This window comes from Herpailurus yagouaroundi, unplaced genomic scaffold (genome assembly GCF_014898765.1).
Source record: "Herpailurus yagouaroundi ecotype Mexico unplaced genomic scaffold, PumYag 184, whole genome shotgun sequence".
NCBI lineage: Eukaryota > Metazoa > Chordata > Mammalia > Carnivora > Felidae > Herpailurus > Herpailurus yagouaroundi.
In genome coordinates, this window is record NW_024412415.1 from 2,537,108 (window position 1) to 2,553,887 (window position 16,780).

The 16,780-nt window shown below is 33.3% G+C and overlaps 1 protein-coding gene across 2 annotated transcripts in view; it reads right to left on the minus strand.

Annotated features, from left to right (window-relative positions):
• Nucleotides 1–16,780, minus strand: part of DPH6 (diphthamine biosynthesis 6) — a 204,033-nt gene that overhangs the window by 55,388 nt on the left and 131,865 nt on the right. For both annotated transcript variants that reach the window (XM_040492226.1, XM_040492227.1), the window contains exon 6: nucleotides 513–574. In XM_040492226.1, coding sequence (XP_040348160.1) covers nucleotides 513–574 — 62 coding nt within the window. The remainder of the gene's footprint in view (nucleotides 1–512; nucleotides 575–16,780) is intronic.

Sequence of the window (16,780 nt, forward strand, 5' to 3'; positions counted from 1 at the left end):
CTTTCTTTAATGTTTAGAACACATTTAGGATTTGACAATGATATGGGTTTAACAGTTGTTACTTGAAACCTTAAAGTAATTTTTTTGCTACTCTGCAGGTTAATTTCCTAATTGGTAAAAGAGAAGAGGTTAGATTAGATAATATCTGAAGGAAGTTCCTACTCACATTTCTGATTGAAAAGCATATGATCACAGAGACCATCAGCTACTTTAGGAATATAGTACTTTTTATATAGCATACAATGTCCATTTTAATAAAAGAAACCTTCTGACAGGACAGTTTCCTTTTGGTATAACTTACTGTTTTATTCAGACCCAAAAGCTGGTAATGATTTTCATAATTAATTTTAGACATTTTTATATCCATTAGAAGTTTAATTTTTTCACAAAACTATATCATGAATGTTATCTGAGTTTTTCCAAAATAAAATTAATTTTGTAATCATCATATGACGGCCTCACTTTTTCTTCCTTTAGAGGCCTATATTTTGAGAAATAGTATAAATTCTTACCTCTAAGAGATAAGGTTCCATTTGATCCAGGGTTTTTCCAAGATGCTTATCTGGATCTAAACCTGCCAAGAAAGGTTACATTTTTTTTTTTTAAGATAACTACTGGAGTATGGAAACCAATTTGACAATAAGTTATATTTAATATAAAAAAATAAAGATAATTATTGGATTGGATGTTTAAAGGCGCATTCCCCTACCCTCTACCCCTCCTTGCCTAGGAAACCAGTACGTGTATATTTCAAATTGCTTTGATCCCAAAGTAAAATATATTTTCCTATTCACCTTGGATAACTGGTTTTCTTGCTCTTGAAAGTCAAGTTTTATACCAAATCATTTGATTGCACTGTATCAGCTTCCAGATATATTGTTTCAATTCATTTTGAGCAACTGTAATTAGGATGGAAAACAGGTTTCATTTCAAAGGTCATTTATGTCCTCGGTATTTTAATTATTGTCATTATTTTACTGATGGACAACAGTGAGAATTTTCTTATGTGTCCCTATTCTATCTAAAATTTAAAATTCTTACTTTGAGAGTAAGAGTAGAAAATAGGAGAGTGGTAGACCATTATGCTTTTGTAATTAATTCACCTCAAAGGAGGGTAGGAACAAGGACAAAAATAGTTACATTATCAAATTAAATGACGTTTCATTTCAATGACCACTTGTGCAATAATGTATTTTCTAAGCAAAGACAGAGACAGCTCTGAAAAAATTGTTATTGTACCAACAGCATGTGCATAATCTTAGATAGAGATGTTCAACTGATATAGTAGAGTTTATGTAGGTGACAAGGTATAGGCAGATACGTATGGGCAATAAACTCTTCCCACATAACAAAACTCACTTGCCAGTGAAGAAAAAGTCACATGCCAAATGGCTGCTATAGAATGAAATCATTCATTTTAGATATTACATTCATAATACAATTAGATATTTACATCCATAACATAGGTATTGGCCTAGCCTCATTTAAATAAGTTATTTTTATTTCTTAGGGGATTAAACTATTTAGCTTATTAATTACACAAACTGATTAATAATTTTCTGCTCCTAGTTGGATGCCTTTTTTGGTAACATGATATTTCTTATTATCACACATCAGAAGAAGGGAAGTCAGGCAAAGACTGAAAGACTGAGGATTCTTCTGCCACTGAGTATTTTTAGGTGAAACTCAAAGCAAAAAAAACTCAGACCAGTAGCACTATGCAGACTTTCTGAGTCAACTCCCTTCACAAAAATCTTATTCTGATGGTCTATTCACTAAAATTAAAATTGCAAGGAGATGGGTGAACGCATAGATGAACCAATCACTGACTTTGTCTGGTTCCTCCACGTCTACCACCACTTAGCAATTCAGTATTTAGAATGAACAAGTAAATGAAATGCTTTGACAGAAACACCTGTATAATCACCACCCACATTTAACAAGCATTAACATCGTGTCATATTTCCTCCACAACATTTTTTTTAAGAAATAAACACAACCAACACAATAGAATGTCCCAGTATATTTACTCTTAATCTATATCCCTATTCCTTCTATAATGTAACCACTCTTCTAAAATTACATTTTTATAATTTTACTGTAAATGTATGTATCCAAACAATATTTATTATTGTTCATGTATATTAAATTTTTACATAAGTGATGTCATCTTTAACTTGATTTTTTTGTTTCACACTGTTAAAGAGATTTACTTATATTGATTACTATGGCTCTTGTCCATTCATTTTTACTATTGTATTCTGTTCCATTATATGGATATACCAGAATTTAATTATACACCTCTGATAGATGGGCACTTGGGCAAAGGGCTTTTTCTAATTTCTGTTTTGCCACAAGTACTTTTTATGCTGCAGTGAATATGCTTTTATGTGAAATTACTATGACAGAGGAGAATATATACATATAATTATATACATTATTGTATATATGCATGCGTGTGTGTATGTGTGTGTATGTGTGTGTGTATGTGTGTAATCTTCAAGTCTATTAGATATTGCCAAATTACTCTCTAAAGAGGTATTACCATTTTACTTCCACTTTCAGGGACATAGAATTCATATTTCACATAATGTGAAAATAATTTAGTAGTGTCAGAATTTTAAATCTTTGTTAATCTGATATACATACATATACATACATATACACATACATGTAATATACATATATACATTGAAATATATAAAATATACACATAATTGTTTTAGATATTTTAGTTTTCTTTTTCTGATTACTGTTAAAAGTAAGCACCATATCAGGACCAGATGGTTTCCCAGGTGAATTCTACCAAATATGTAAGGAAGAGTTAAAACCTACTCTTCTCAAACTATTCCAAAAAAAAAAAAAAAAAAAAAGAAAACTATAGGCCAATATCTCCGATGAACACAGACAAAAATCCACAGCAAAATATTAGCAAACTGAATCCAACAATACATTAGAAAACCATTCATCATGATCAAGTGGGATTTATTCCAAGGATACAAGGGTGGTTCAATATTTTCAAATCAATCAACATGATACATCAAATTAACAAGAGAAACAGTAACAGCTATATGATCATCTCAAAAGATGCAGAAAAAGCATTTGACAAAGCATAAGATTCATTTATGATAAAAACTCTCAACAAAGTAGGTTTAGAGGGAACATAACAAATAAAAGTCACATATGAAAACCCCACAGCTAACATTATTCTCAATGGTAAGAAACAGAGCTTTTCCTCTAATATTAGGACAAGACAAGAAAGTTTACTCTCCTCCCTTTTATTCAACATAGTACTAGAAGTCCTAGACACAGCAATCAGGTAAGAAAAAGAAATAAAAGACATCCAGACTGGTAAAGAAGAAGTAAAACTTACACTATTTGCAGATGACATGATGCTATATATAGAAAACTCTGCAGACTCCACCAAGAACCTGCTAAAACTGATAAATGGATTTAGTAAAGGATACAAAATTCACGCACAAATAATCTGCTGCATTCCTATATACTAATAATTCTGTAGCAGAAAGAGAAATTTAAAAAAATAATCCCATTTACAATAGCACCAAAAGGAATAAACTATCTGGGAATAAGCCTAACAAAAGGAAGTGAAAGACCTATATTCCAAAAAAATATAAATCAATGATGAAAGAAATTGAACATGACAAAAAAAATGGAAAGATATTCCATGATCATGGATTGGAAGAAACAATACTATTAAAAGGTACACACTACCTGAAGCAATTTATAGATTTAATACAATCCCTATCAAAATACCAATAACATTCTTCACAGAACTAGAATAGATAATCCTAAAATTTGTATGGAACCACAAAAGACCCCTTAATAGCCAAAGCAGTCTCAAGAAAGAAGAACAAAGCTGGAGGTGTAACAATCCCAGATTTTAAGATATACTACAAAGCTGTAATGATCAAAAGAGTTTAGTACTGGTACAAAAACAGATACATAGATCAATGAACAGAATGGAGAGCCCAGAAATAAACTGATACATTCATGGTCAATTAATCTATGACAAAGGGGGCAAGCATATACAATGGGAGAAAAGACAATCCAACAAATGGTGCCTGGAAAACTGGACAGCTACATGCAAAAGAATGAAACCGGACCATTTTCTTAAAAATAAAATGGATTAAAGACCTATATGTGAGACTCAAAATCATAAAATTCCTAGAAGAAAACAGGTAGCAATTTCTTTGACATCAGCCATAGAAACACATTTCTAGATATGTCTCCTCTGGCAAGGAAAACAAAAGCAAAATCAACCTACTGGGACTATGCCAAAATAAAAAGCTTTTGCACACTGAAGGAAACCATCAACAAAACAAAAAGGCAACCTACTGAATGGGAAAAGATACTTGCAAATAATATAACTAGTAAGGGGTTAATATACAAAATATATAAAGAACTTACACAACATTAAAACTCTCCCCAAATCATCTGATTTAAAAATAGGTGACAACCTGGGATGCCTGGGTGGCTTAGTTGGTTTAACATCTGACTCTTGATTTCAGTTCAGGTCCTGATCTTACAATTCATGAGATCAAGCCCCACATCAGGCTCTGCAATTTGCAGAGCCTGCTTGGGATTCTCTCTCTATCCCTTTCTCTCTGCCCCTCCCCTGCTCATATGCCTGCACATGTTCACTCTCTCTCAAAATAAACAAATATTTTTTTTAAAATGAGCGGCTAGCTGAATAGACATTTTTTTTTCAGAGAAGACATACAGATGGCCAACAGACACATGAAAAGATGCTCAACATCACTCGTCATCATGGAAATGAAAATCAAAACCACAATAAGGTATTAATTTACACCTGTTGGAATGGCTAAAATCAAAAACATAAGAGATAAGTGTTTGTGAGCATGTGGAGGAAAAGAAGCCCTTGTGCACTGTTGGTGGGAATGCAAATTGGTGCAGCTACTATGGAACACTATGGAGGTTTCTCAAAAAATTATGCTTTATGTATTTGAGAGTTATGTTGTTATGTGCATACACATTCATAATCTCTAAAACTTCTTGATAAGATTATTTCTTTATCCATTAGTAACAACCTATTCATCTCCATATGTCTCCATATGTGGTTTTTAATCTAATATCTTATTTATCAATGTTACGGCACCAGCTTTATTTTGTTAATATTTTACTGGCATATATTTTTCCATCATTTATTCTCAAATCTTCTATGTGCTTTTGTTTTAGATGTCATTTATAAGCTACATATAATTGGATTTTTAAAAATTTTATCCTATCTTATAAATACAACTCTAAAGAATGGAGTTTAAATATCGTAAATTCTTAACATTTTATGTTATATGTCTGGACCGATTTCTACCATCTTACTGTAGATTTCCTGTTAAGCTTTATACAAATTTGTTCCTTTGCTCTTTTCTGCTTCATGCTATAATGAAAGGATTTTTGTCTGTTGGTTTTCTCTACTGATTAGGAAGCTATAGACTGAATTTCTACTCTTTCAGTAAATACTTGTAATTTTTAACATTCAAAACCATATTTTTAAAGTCTAAATGTATTATCTAAACTGGGACGCACCTGGGTGGCTCAGTTGGTTAAGTGTCCGACTTTGGCTCAGGTCATGATCTCATGGTTCATGAATTCAAGCCCTGCATTGGGCTCTATGCCAGCAGTTCAGAGCCTGGAGCCTGCTTCGGATTCTGTCTCTCCCTCTCTCTGCCCCTCCCCACCCCAATCTCTCTCTCTCAAAAATAAATAAACATTAAAAAAAAATAAATGTATTATCTAAGAAGTATGAATCTTAGAATATGAATCTAACAATTTGTTTAGCGTCCTTTTGACTAAGAGAAATGAGCATGTTTTCACTGGTACTAAATAAGCCCTACCATTTCAGTTGTTATTATTGTGTTAATTCTTATTTCCACCAGTTCTGGCAAGAAAAAATTACTCTACCATGTCTATGTTCACAATTGTTTCTCATTAACTTCTCCTGGAATTCAATCTATTTCTAACTGAAATCCATTCTTTATTACTAATTTTTTTTTTTTTTTTTTACTGAAGATCTGTGAGTGGTGAAACCTCTTAGGTTTTAGATGTCTGATAATATCCTATTTAACTTTCATCATTACATAATAGATTAGTTATAATATATTCCTTCTTCAGAAATTAGTTGTTCCTAATAAGATTTATGCTGTCACCTTAATAGTGGTTCCCATATAATATTTATTTTTTCTGTGCTAAACTTTTTCAACATACTTGTGACATACTATAATGTTAACATAATGTGTGTAAATGTGTTTGTTTATTTTTATTTATTTTGAGAGAGAGAAGGTGCCAGTGGGGGAGGGGAGAGGGTTAGAATCCCAACCAGGCTCTGGGCTGTCAGCGTGGAGCCTGATGTGGGGCTCAAACTCAGGAGCCCTGAGATTATGACCTCAGCCGAAGTTAGAATCATAACTGACTGAGCCACCTAGGTGCCCCAGTTTATTTTTATTTATACCCTATAGCACCTAATGTACACTTTCAATTCTAAAATTTACATTTTTATTCCAGTCTAGGAAATTTTCAGTCATTATGTCTGTAATTACTGTTTTTCTGCCTTCTATTTTTTTTCTGAAACATCTATTACACAAACATTGCCCTTTCCCAATCTATGTTACTATTTTTAAATTGTTCTTTCAATTTGTTTTTCTCCCTGTATGTTGTCTTTTGGGTTAATTATTTTTTCTGCTTCATTCATTCTCTTTGACTTGACTCACCTAGAGTTTATTCTATCCACTGAGGTTTTTTGATTTTTTTAAGTGACTGTATGCTTCATTTCCAATATTTCTTTTCTTTTTAAATGTTTATTTATTTTGAGAGAGAGAGAGAGAGAGAGAGAGAGAGAGAGAGAGAGAGAGAATATGAATGGGGGAGGGGCAGAGAGAGAGGGAGAGAGAGAATCCCAAGAAGGTTCTGAGCAACCCAGATGCCCCTCCAATATTTGTAATTGGTTACTTTTCATATCAGTCTTTTGCTATTCCAATGTGATTTGTTTTTCTAATTGATTGCTTTTTCTTTAATGGATATTTTATTTTTCTTCATCTCTCTGAGGTTCTCCTTCATACAGGACACTTTCAGTCTGTTTCCCCCCAAGATTATGATCTCCTAAGTGCTTTTGCCTGCTTCCTAACTTTTTGTATTACAGCCCCACAGTTCAGTCTTGTTTACCATTTTGTATGTGTACTCATTTCTACTTCACAGAGATGTTTATGTTTTCCAGCCCAGCTATGCCTTTCATACTTTTCCTTCATATCTTTATCTATTACTGTGGGCTTGAAATGGGAATGTGGAAATTTTAAAGCATGAATGTACAAGGCCAGGATGACTGGAAGTCACTTTTTAGCTTTCCTTCCAAACCCTTGATTCTTACATATTGGTCTTACAACATAACCTATCTCACTCAGCACTTGGGCACTAGGCTACACATCATTAAAATCATTTTAAAAGTCTCTCATGATTGAATCTAATAATTGACACTTTGCTTCTCTGTAAGGATCTGGGAATAAATAAATAGCTGTCTAAAAGTCATGAAGGGAATTTAAGAGGACATGGTTTTACATAGGTAGGCACTGGAAGATCAAACTGATAATCTTCCCATTTTTCTTCCAGTCATTTAATTCATTATAGAATCACCAGGCCTCAGCTCTAAACTGTTAACCTATAAAAATAGCTGTTACATCTCATTTCAGAGATTGTTGCATTCCATGATGGATAAAGTAATTTGGCTTGTCTTTAGATAATAGTCAGTAAAATCTGTAAACATAAGCCACACTAGGCATAATTTTTCCACATGAATCTGTGATCATCACACAGTATATTTTGTCAAAAATTAGTTGGTATTTAAAGTTTTTCCTTATTCATTGAAATATTTTCAATTTATTCAGTCCTGGAGTATGGCACTAAAAATATTAAAATAAATCAAAATTTAAAACCTTAAATAAGATTTTCAAATATTTTCCTGAAGCACATTATAGACCTTTTCACTACAGTAGAAAATTACTATAAAGCTATAAAATAGCTAAAATAAAAGAGCTACATTTCTTTTCTTTTAGAGTTAATAATGAAATAAACTGCATGTATAAGTCTTTATAGTATGGTAATGGGGTTTATGTTATGTTTAGTGAGCATGATAGGTTCTATGATTCATGGTCTGATGCTTTAGACATTTCACACAGGGAAAACAACCAATCAGTAACATTTCACATACACAAAGCAATAGATGATTTCACTGGACATATAAAATCAAGAGAATGGCAGGACCTGAGAAATAAATAGCTTAGACACATTGTAAATTTATTGGAGGTTTTGCCTGGGGATTTTGGTAGGCTTCTTTGGCATGAACAATGATTTAAAGGTTCTTATCTCATGATTCGATGTTATTTAAATAGACTAGCATTCTTTTCCAAAAAATGTCTAAATTCTATAATGAAACTCTTTGTCTAGGTTCAATACAATAGTCTACATATTCTATTGAATGGATCTTACTACTTTAAATCAACACTGTATATCATGCACACTTGGGTCAGGCTAACCCATTCCACTGTACTTGATTATGACTACTTCAGTCCTTTTCTCCTGATGCTTTGCTGGGTACTCAGTCCAAGTGCAATCTGTCTTTGCTTCCATTTTTCTGTTCATTAGAAAGTGACAAATTTGGGGACCTCATGATCACTACTCATATGACATGCCCATATGAAATTTCAGATTGTTTTTATAAAATGTTTTCTTGGATAAGATCCAGAGATTACTAGCAATTCAAGCTACTCTCTTTAAGAAATTAATGGCCTGGAACCACCATGATCTCAGAGATCTCTTCTAAATCAGCTGAGCCTATTGCACGTGGGGTGATATTAGTCAGGGATGTGGTAGGACGATTATTCATCCTATGCCAGAATATATTCAGATATAGAACTCTTCTCAAGAAATCTTTACTTCCTAGAACACTGATGATTCCATAAATATTAAACTACATGCAAATGAAAATTCGTTGTAACTTATTTTTATAAATATAATGAAAGTTTGAATATTTAATTTTCTTACACTTCCACATATTTTTTCACAAGTTTCCTCATTTAGAAACATTGTAGCATTGTATGTACAGTCGTTATGATATTTAATTCTTCTTAAGTGGAACAAGATTATTACTAAAATAATTTTAAAACAAGGATTTGGAGAAACAAATCACTTTAACATGAAAAAACTGTTAGCGTATCTATAATTATGAAGCTCATGGATGTCAGTCTTTTATCTCGTGTATTTTTGGTTTGGGTATTTTCTAACTCGGTTATATGCATGGAAAATTCTGACATTCTTGAATATCTTTCATAATTGAGTCCTTCGTAATTGAGAATGGAAGGTCAGGGTCAGATTAGCATCAAAAAATATATTTATCATTGGACATATTTTTTAACTTTTAAGCTTTAAATGGTTTAGAGAGAAACAGTTTAAATAATGAAGTCAATATTTGAGTAAAAATTTAACACAAAGGTTAGACAACATTAATACCTTCTTTGTTTAATTTACTTGTTTTACCAATAAGAATCCACCCATATTTCTAAGTACAACTAAAGATGCTAATGTACCAATATATTTGTATTATATAATATTACATCTTCTATTACACAGAATCATTTTATCTATTCCTTCCTTCCTCTCTCTCCCTCTCTCTCTCTCTCTCTCCCCCCGCCCCCCACCCTTTCTTTCTTTCTTTCTTTCTTTCTTTCTTTCTTTCTTTCTTTCTTGTAATCTCCACATCCAACATGGGGCTTGAATTCATGACTCTGAGATCAAGAGTCACATGCTCTACCGATTGAGCTAGCAAGGTGCCCCATACATAAAGTCATTTTAAGACATAAGAATAGATAACAATACATCAGTAATTTTTAAAGCTATCTTATACACGCATTCATTCCATTTTTCAATTTTTCAGCAGTAGTCATTTAACTGGTATATGCAGCCAGTCCAAAAGGCATAATCTTCTCTTTCTTTAAATAAACCCAAGAATCTAGACCCAGTACAGTTTCAATATAATTTGAAAATCTCTCTCCTAATCTTTGTAATGTCATTGTTCCCATTTTATTTTATATAAAACTGTATTATGTTAAAACTCTTTGAGGGACTATGAAAAGCCTATGAAAAAGCCACAATGGCTCACGGGCTTTTTCAAAGAAATTCAACTTTATCTAAAAGTTTCAACTTATCCCAGTCCTTGAAAAAGATATTTCTTTTTTAGATTCACTCAATTTAGGTGTTTTTTTCTAGTGAAACCTGGGTCATGAATGGACATAAACTGCACTTCCCCCAAACCTTAATAGTCTGTTCAATTTACCTCCTGAATCAGTGAGTGGTAGAAAGTCTCAATATATCTATCTACCATATGAAAACATTTTTATTGATTGAGATGTTTACATTTATTAATGTTAATATATATATCAATATCAAGAAACATCAATAGTAATAAAGAAGATAATTACATTCCATAGAACCCAGGATGCTATTATATTTAGAGTAAATTTGAACTCAAATACGTAAGTTACTTACAGTTACTAACACATTTTTCTCCAAAGTGCAGAAAAAATTTACTAAAAATCCTGACCCCTAACCATTTAATCATGTCTTATAGACATTCCTTGATGGAAGCTGGGTGGATGAATAAACCCACAACAAGACCTAGGCACTGGATAACTCCATGCAGAATTAAGAAATTAATTAGGAGGAAGAACCGTAATTTGCAGAGCTGACATCTATTTTACTTTACTTTCATGTATCAATGGGAAGCAATTACAATTCAATTAAAATATTCAATTTTATTACTTTACTGACTGACCTTGAAGTTAATGCCTGTTTTATTTAATTGCATCATCTATGAATAAATGTTAACCCTACACTGTTATGCCCCATTATTTTCAATGCATTTTTCAAATTCTCAACTGAATTATATCAGTCAATTTATTATCTGCTGTCATGAAAGCAAGTGGAGGTTTATTTCTTCACGACAGCCCAATATACGATATGAAAGAAACATCACAAAATGTTTGATAATGCTATTTTTAAAAGAGTCAAGTAAAATGAATTGTGTTCTCATATCAACTTTTGTAGCCTAGACTTTTACTGTAAAATCAGTAGGTGATATTAGAAGAGGTATAATCCTTCTGAGAAGCAATTTCTAGTCTGCCTATAATTTTTGATAAATTCAGTGCAGACAGGAATGGAGCATCCCATGTGTCTTCAAAAGCTAAACACACACACACACACACACACACACACACACACACTTAATAATCTCTTCCTATTTCTACCAGATTCACCAGCCACCAGAACAAGTAGATCTCATTTAAAAAGCTCTACAGTTTTGTTGGTAAATGCAACTTTTTCCTTTTCTTTTTTTTTTTTTATTCCTAGACTCCACTTGAGCACACCATAATAATTGAGCATTTTAGAAATAAAATTATTAAACCTGTGTAAAAATGAACAGGTAAGAAAGACTAATTATGTGATCTTCAAAGTAAAGATAAACTCACATATTGTGAAAGTTGAGTATTTGGGGAAGGATGTTATTTCACTTTCTAGATTTTCCATTTCTACTATTAGACCACTAAATCCTTACCTTAGAGGTTGTATTAGAACTCATCTCAACATAACTTCTTTCTGAAATCTATTAATTGGTATTTTACTTCAGTGTAAGTAACATAAAGGAAACTCAGATACTTTATGGATTCACTTTTAAGATCCATGACATCCATAAAATTAATGACCAATAAATCATATTAAGTATAATTCTGCAGTTAATGATAATCAATACTTGCTGGTGATAGCTGAAATGGTCCTTTTTTTTACCTTTAAAAAGATTATACAGTTTTAGCATGTAAAAAATGAATCAAAAGTAAAAGATACGGGTTTCAAACAGAGGGATTTTTTTTAAGGGAGCAATTTGGAATATTTCATTTAGAAATATCTTCCTAAACTTTCATAGTATTATTTAACATAGTAAGTACTGGAAACTGAAAGCTTGATATGAGTAGGGAGTATTTGAAGGAGTAAAAGTTGAGGTTAAAAAAGTAGACAAAAGCCAGATCCTATAGGGCCTCGAGTTTCATCTTAAAGAACTTATACCTGAATGTAAGGTCACAGAGAAGACAGAGAAATGATAAGCAGAGGAATGACAGGATCTAATTTGACTTTCAGAAAGATCACTCTAGCGTCAGTATAATTCCTTGGCAGGAAATAAGACTGAAGGTAAGAAGGCACATAAAGGGGCTGCTGCAGTAGTAAGAGAGTATGTAACTGACAAGGCAGTAGGTACAAAAGGAAAAGAACAGATTTGAGAGCAACATAAAATAGGTAAGATATATAGTACTTGCTAATGAACTATAGGATGATTCTCAGGTTTCTGACTCTGGACAATGTTAAAAATGGTGGCACCATTTACTTCAGATATAGGACAGTAAAAGAAGAATGTTTGGGAAGGTAAATAAAGGTAGAATCAATTTGGAAATGTATTTGAGGTTCCAGTGAATCATCCAAGAAGGGATATCTAATTGGCAATTAATTATAAAGGGTTAAAGTTTAGCAGAGAGGTCTGGGCTAGAAATACTAATATAGAAATAGATGCTATGAGATGAAATGACTCAAGGAGAATATGCAAAGTGACAAGAGAAAACAGAGGAAAGAGCTTTGAGGAATATCAAACTTTAATTGACACTGTAGTCAGCTGTCCAAAGTCCAAATCTGATCTGGTCATCTTCACTTCAAAATCTTTCAAACATATTCTGGGCAAGATGAGCACTAGCTTCTAATTCTTCCATTTTTTTTCCTGCAATGGTTAATTTTATGTGTCAGCTTGACTGGGTCATGAGGTCCCCAGATTAAGCATTGTTTCTGGGTGTATCTGTGAGGGTGTTTTCTGGATGAGGTCAGTGTTTGAACGGTGGTCTCAGTAAAGTAGATTGCCCTCCCCCATGTGGGTGAGCATCAACCAACCCCTAAGGGCCTGGGCAGAACAAGGCACAGAGGAAGGAAGACACTACTCCTCCCCTTTTCCTGCCTCAGTATTTGAACTGGGACATCTCACATCTCCTGCCTTTGGATTTGGATTTACATCACTGGCTCCCTTGGTTCTCAGGCCTTCCAACTTGGATTAAATTATACCTGTAGTTTTCTTGGGTCTTCAACTTGCAGGCAGCAGATTGTGGGACTTCTCAGCTTCCATAATCATGTAAGTCAGTTCTTCATAATACATCACCTTCTACGTCCTATTGGCTCTGTTTCTCTGAAGAACCCTGACCAATACATTTCCTAATACATTTCTCCATTCCAAACTCCACTAACAAAAAAATCTCTGAATAATCAGGAAGAAAACATCAGGACTGAAACTACCCAGAACTTGAACTAAATTTTGCTTGACAGAAGATGGAATCAAATTCAGAAGAAAATATGTCCTAAGACTTCTCTGGTGAAAGAATAACTTGTTAAGAAAAATAAGTAAAGGGGACTCCGGAGAATCATAATAGCTGGTACCTCAGCTCCCACATCTTGAGATGTGATACCTCATGTGGTTCTTATATAAGTTTATACTGACTGTGACCTATACACATTTGTTCAAATTTGAGACAGCAACCAATACAATAGTATCTACCTGAAAGAGAAGTCATCAGAGGACAAGCCCTACAACCTTTATAACATATTCTTGCTCCACGCAATTTTAATTGATAAATGTTGGGCGCTCAGCTCACATTTCCAACCATGGCAAATACAGAATCTCACTTTCCAGCTATGGCAAACACAGAATCATACTGGTATTAAGGCACAAAACACAAATATCCGCTTGGACAATATAATTATTAAATAGTCATATGACTAAATAGACAAAGAAAAAGATTCGTGGACTTACTTTCCAGGAGTTTTCAGTTAACTGTTACATATTATCATGAAAGTTGTTTTAGCGTAAGCTGTCTGACACAGATATAAATGTTAGAGGGCTCACTTTTATAACAACTGCATTAAATAAGATCTTATTTATTTGTAAATATTGTACTCTGTGCATTTTTGATTTTTGTAGAATAGAGGGAATTGGAGCTACTCGTTGAGATGAAGGTAGAAAGATAGGTTTTGGAATTATAATATAGTACATATTTCTTGTAAGGCAATATATTACATATATTAACACACACACCGTAGCTTTGGGATGGAAAGGACCTCTATCTATTAAAAAATTCAAAGAACATATGCATACCAGCACCAAAGAGTTATGGATGTAACTTAGTGTTAGAACAGCCTGCCCCACCTACAGAAAAAAAATGTGTTAGCAATAAAATGAACAAAACCAGCATTTATGTCCTCTGCTGTTATAATCTGTTACTCCCCTTTAGAGACTGACCAAAAGGCATTTTATTCAGAGATTATGAACCTTGGGATTGGCAGTATTTCTATTTGAGTCTTAAGGAAGGATTCTACCACACATACTCAGAATCTGATATTTAAATCTTCGTTTATTTCCCTCTCAATTTAAAATAGTAGGTGATTTACAATACATTTGGGAAATGTTAGAAGTCTCAACTTTTGATGTTTCAATACTTAAGTTATAAGTTTAAAAATTCTGTGCTAAATTATTTTGTATAAAGATAGAAATATATTTCTAATAGCAATTAAACTACACTCGAATGCACATTAAGTAACTCTTTTTAAACAAAATAATTATTTGAACAAAGTTCAGGTAAAAAATGATATGTTAACCACAGAATATGAAAGAATAATGCAAATTGCTTCTAACCTTTACTGTTCACCATTATTTCCTAGGAAGACTATTGCAATGAATGGTTTTAATTATGTCCATTATTATCCAAATGAATGACAGAAGAGCACAATGCACAGAAGCAATAATTAATATGCCTTATCTTGGCTTATTTGGGCAGTTACAAAAGAGGAAATAGATTAATATGACATACAGGAATTACCACAGGTGAGTATGCGTAGGAGTGGAACTCAGCAATTGGGAGGGTTGCACAATTAAAGCTCGTGTTCTAATTAGTATGGGCATCTCTGAATGTTAACCCAAAGGGGTAAACTATAAGAAGTAATATGTTAAAAATCTAAGAGAAAAAAAAAAGGTGAGCAGCCCTCTAAGAGAGAGGCAAGTAAAGAGTTTAAAAACTATCCAGGCTGCTTGGAAGACAGATAAGGATGCCGGCAATGAGAGGTGTATATACCGTGTCATTATCTGAAAGGTCAAAAGAGAAATTTGTGGATGGGTAAAACAAACAAGCAAAAAACTAGAACTAAGTCCATATAGATATTTACGAACACACTGGAAGTATTTAGGACATTGTTTAATGCAACTTTTTTTTCTGAATTAAATGCCAAAAATATATTGTCAAAGAAAGGGAGAATCTGGAAAATAAAAATACAAAAGGTAACATGCGGGCTAGACAGCCAACATGAATGGCTGGACTAAGTGCTGACTTTCCCTCCACTGACGAGGACTTGCTACAAAGACAGCAAGTAAGAGGACAAGAAGCAGCAGAGAAGTTTAATTCAGTTTTATTTGGCATTGACCTTGTCTGTACAGGATACGAGGGAAACGACTATTCCAAGGGCACTTTCTGAGAAAATCAGTGGGGCAGTAACAGAGAGCAATCTCCTAGGAGAAAATAATAGAGCAACTTGAGAAATTCCAAAGCAATAAATCACCATGACCAGATGGTATTCAACTGAGAGTTTCTGAAGTAAATAAAGTGTGAAATGGCTGAGCTACAGATGAGGATATGCAATGTATCTGGAAAACCAGCAACTGTTTTCAAATATTGCGACTTTGCTAATATGGTCGCTTTTCTGTAGGAAAGAAAAAAACAATCAAATTAAGATTTATAGAATTACAGACCAGTGGCTCTCTTGGTGATAATGGAGAAACTGATAGAGTCTAATTAAGAATAGCTTCCTTCAACATCAGGATAAGGTTAACCTGCTAAGGTCAAATCACCCACTGAGTCTATAAAGAGAACACTGTTTCTCTCCATCCTATTAAACTTATCTGGAAATGTCAATAAAATACTAGATAGAAGCAAACCAGTAAATGTAATTTATTTGGGAATTACATGAAGCTTTAACAAGGTCACATGAGACTATTGGGGAAAATAAATAAGCACAGTCTTTGGGAGGAGAGGCCACAAGAGAAACTTCTGTCATTAATTGTAAAACTTGCTAAGTATCGAAAACAAAGTTTCAGGGACAATTTCTCTTTTCTTCCCTAACACTAAGTTACCTCTTCCAAAAGTATAGATCACATTCAAATTAAAAAAAAAGAAAAAAAAATAATTTCACTATGGACAAGATACACAGTAACAGAGTAGGGAAGAAAGATGTGCTCCCAAATCAAGAAGGAAACAAGAGACCAAAAGACAACGGCAAGATAAGCAAGTAACAAAATTTTTACCTATCCAATGGAATCTGAAAGTCATAACTGAGTTTAAGTTTCTCATTACTGTGCTCTGTGCCAAAATCAGATTTTAATAAAAACTAACAAGTAGTGTAGTAATGAGACTGACTTTTACATATGCAAATGAAGGCTGCCACCTTCAAGGTGGTCATCTTGGCACACTATATGCTTATTCCAACAGTACGATATATTTATCCTCAAATGATTTCTAAAATTTTCTCTATAGATAAACTGCCTTCAGAGCCAGTGGCATACTGTTCTGAAATCATCCAGTGGTGGCAAAGCTTCATCCTTCAATAGTGCAGCCAGAAGCCATTGGGG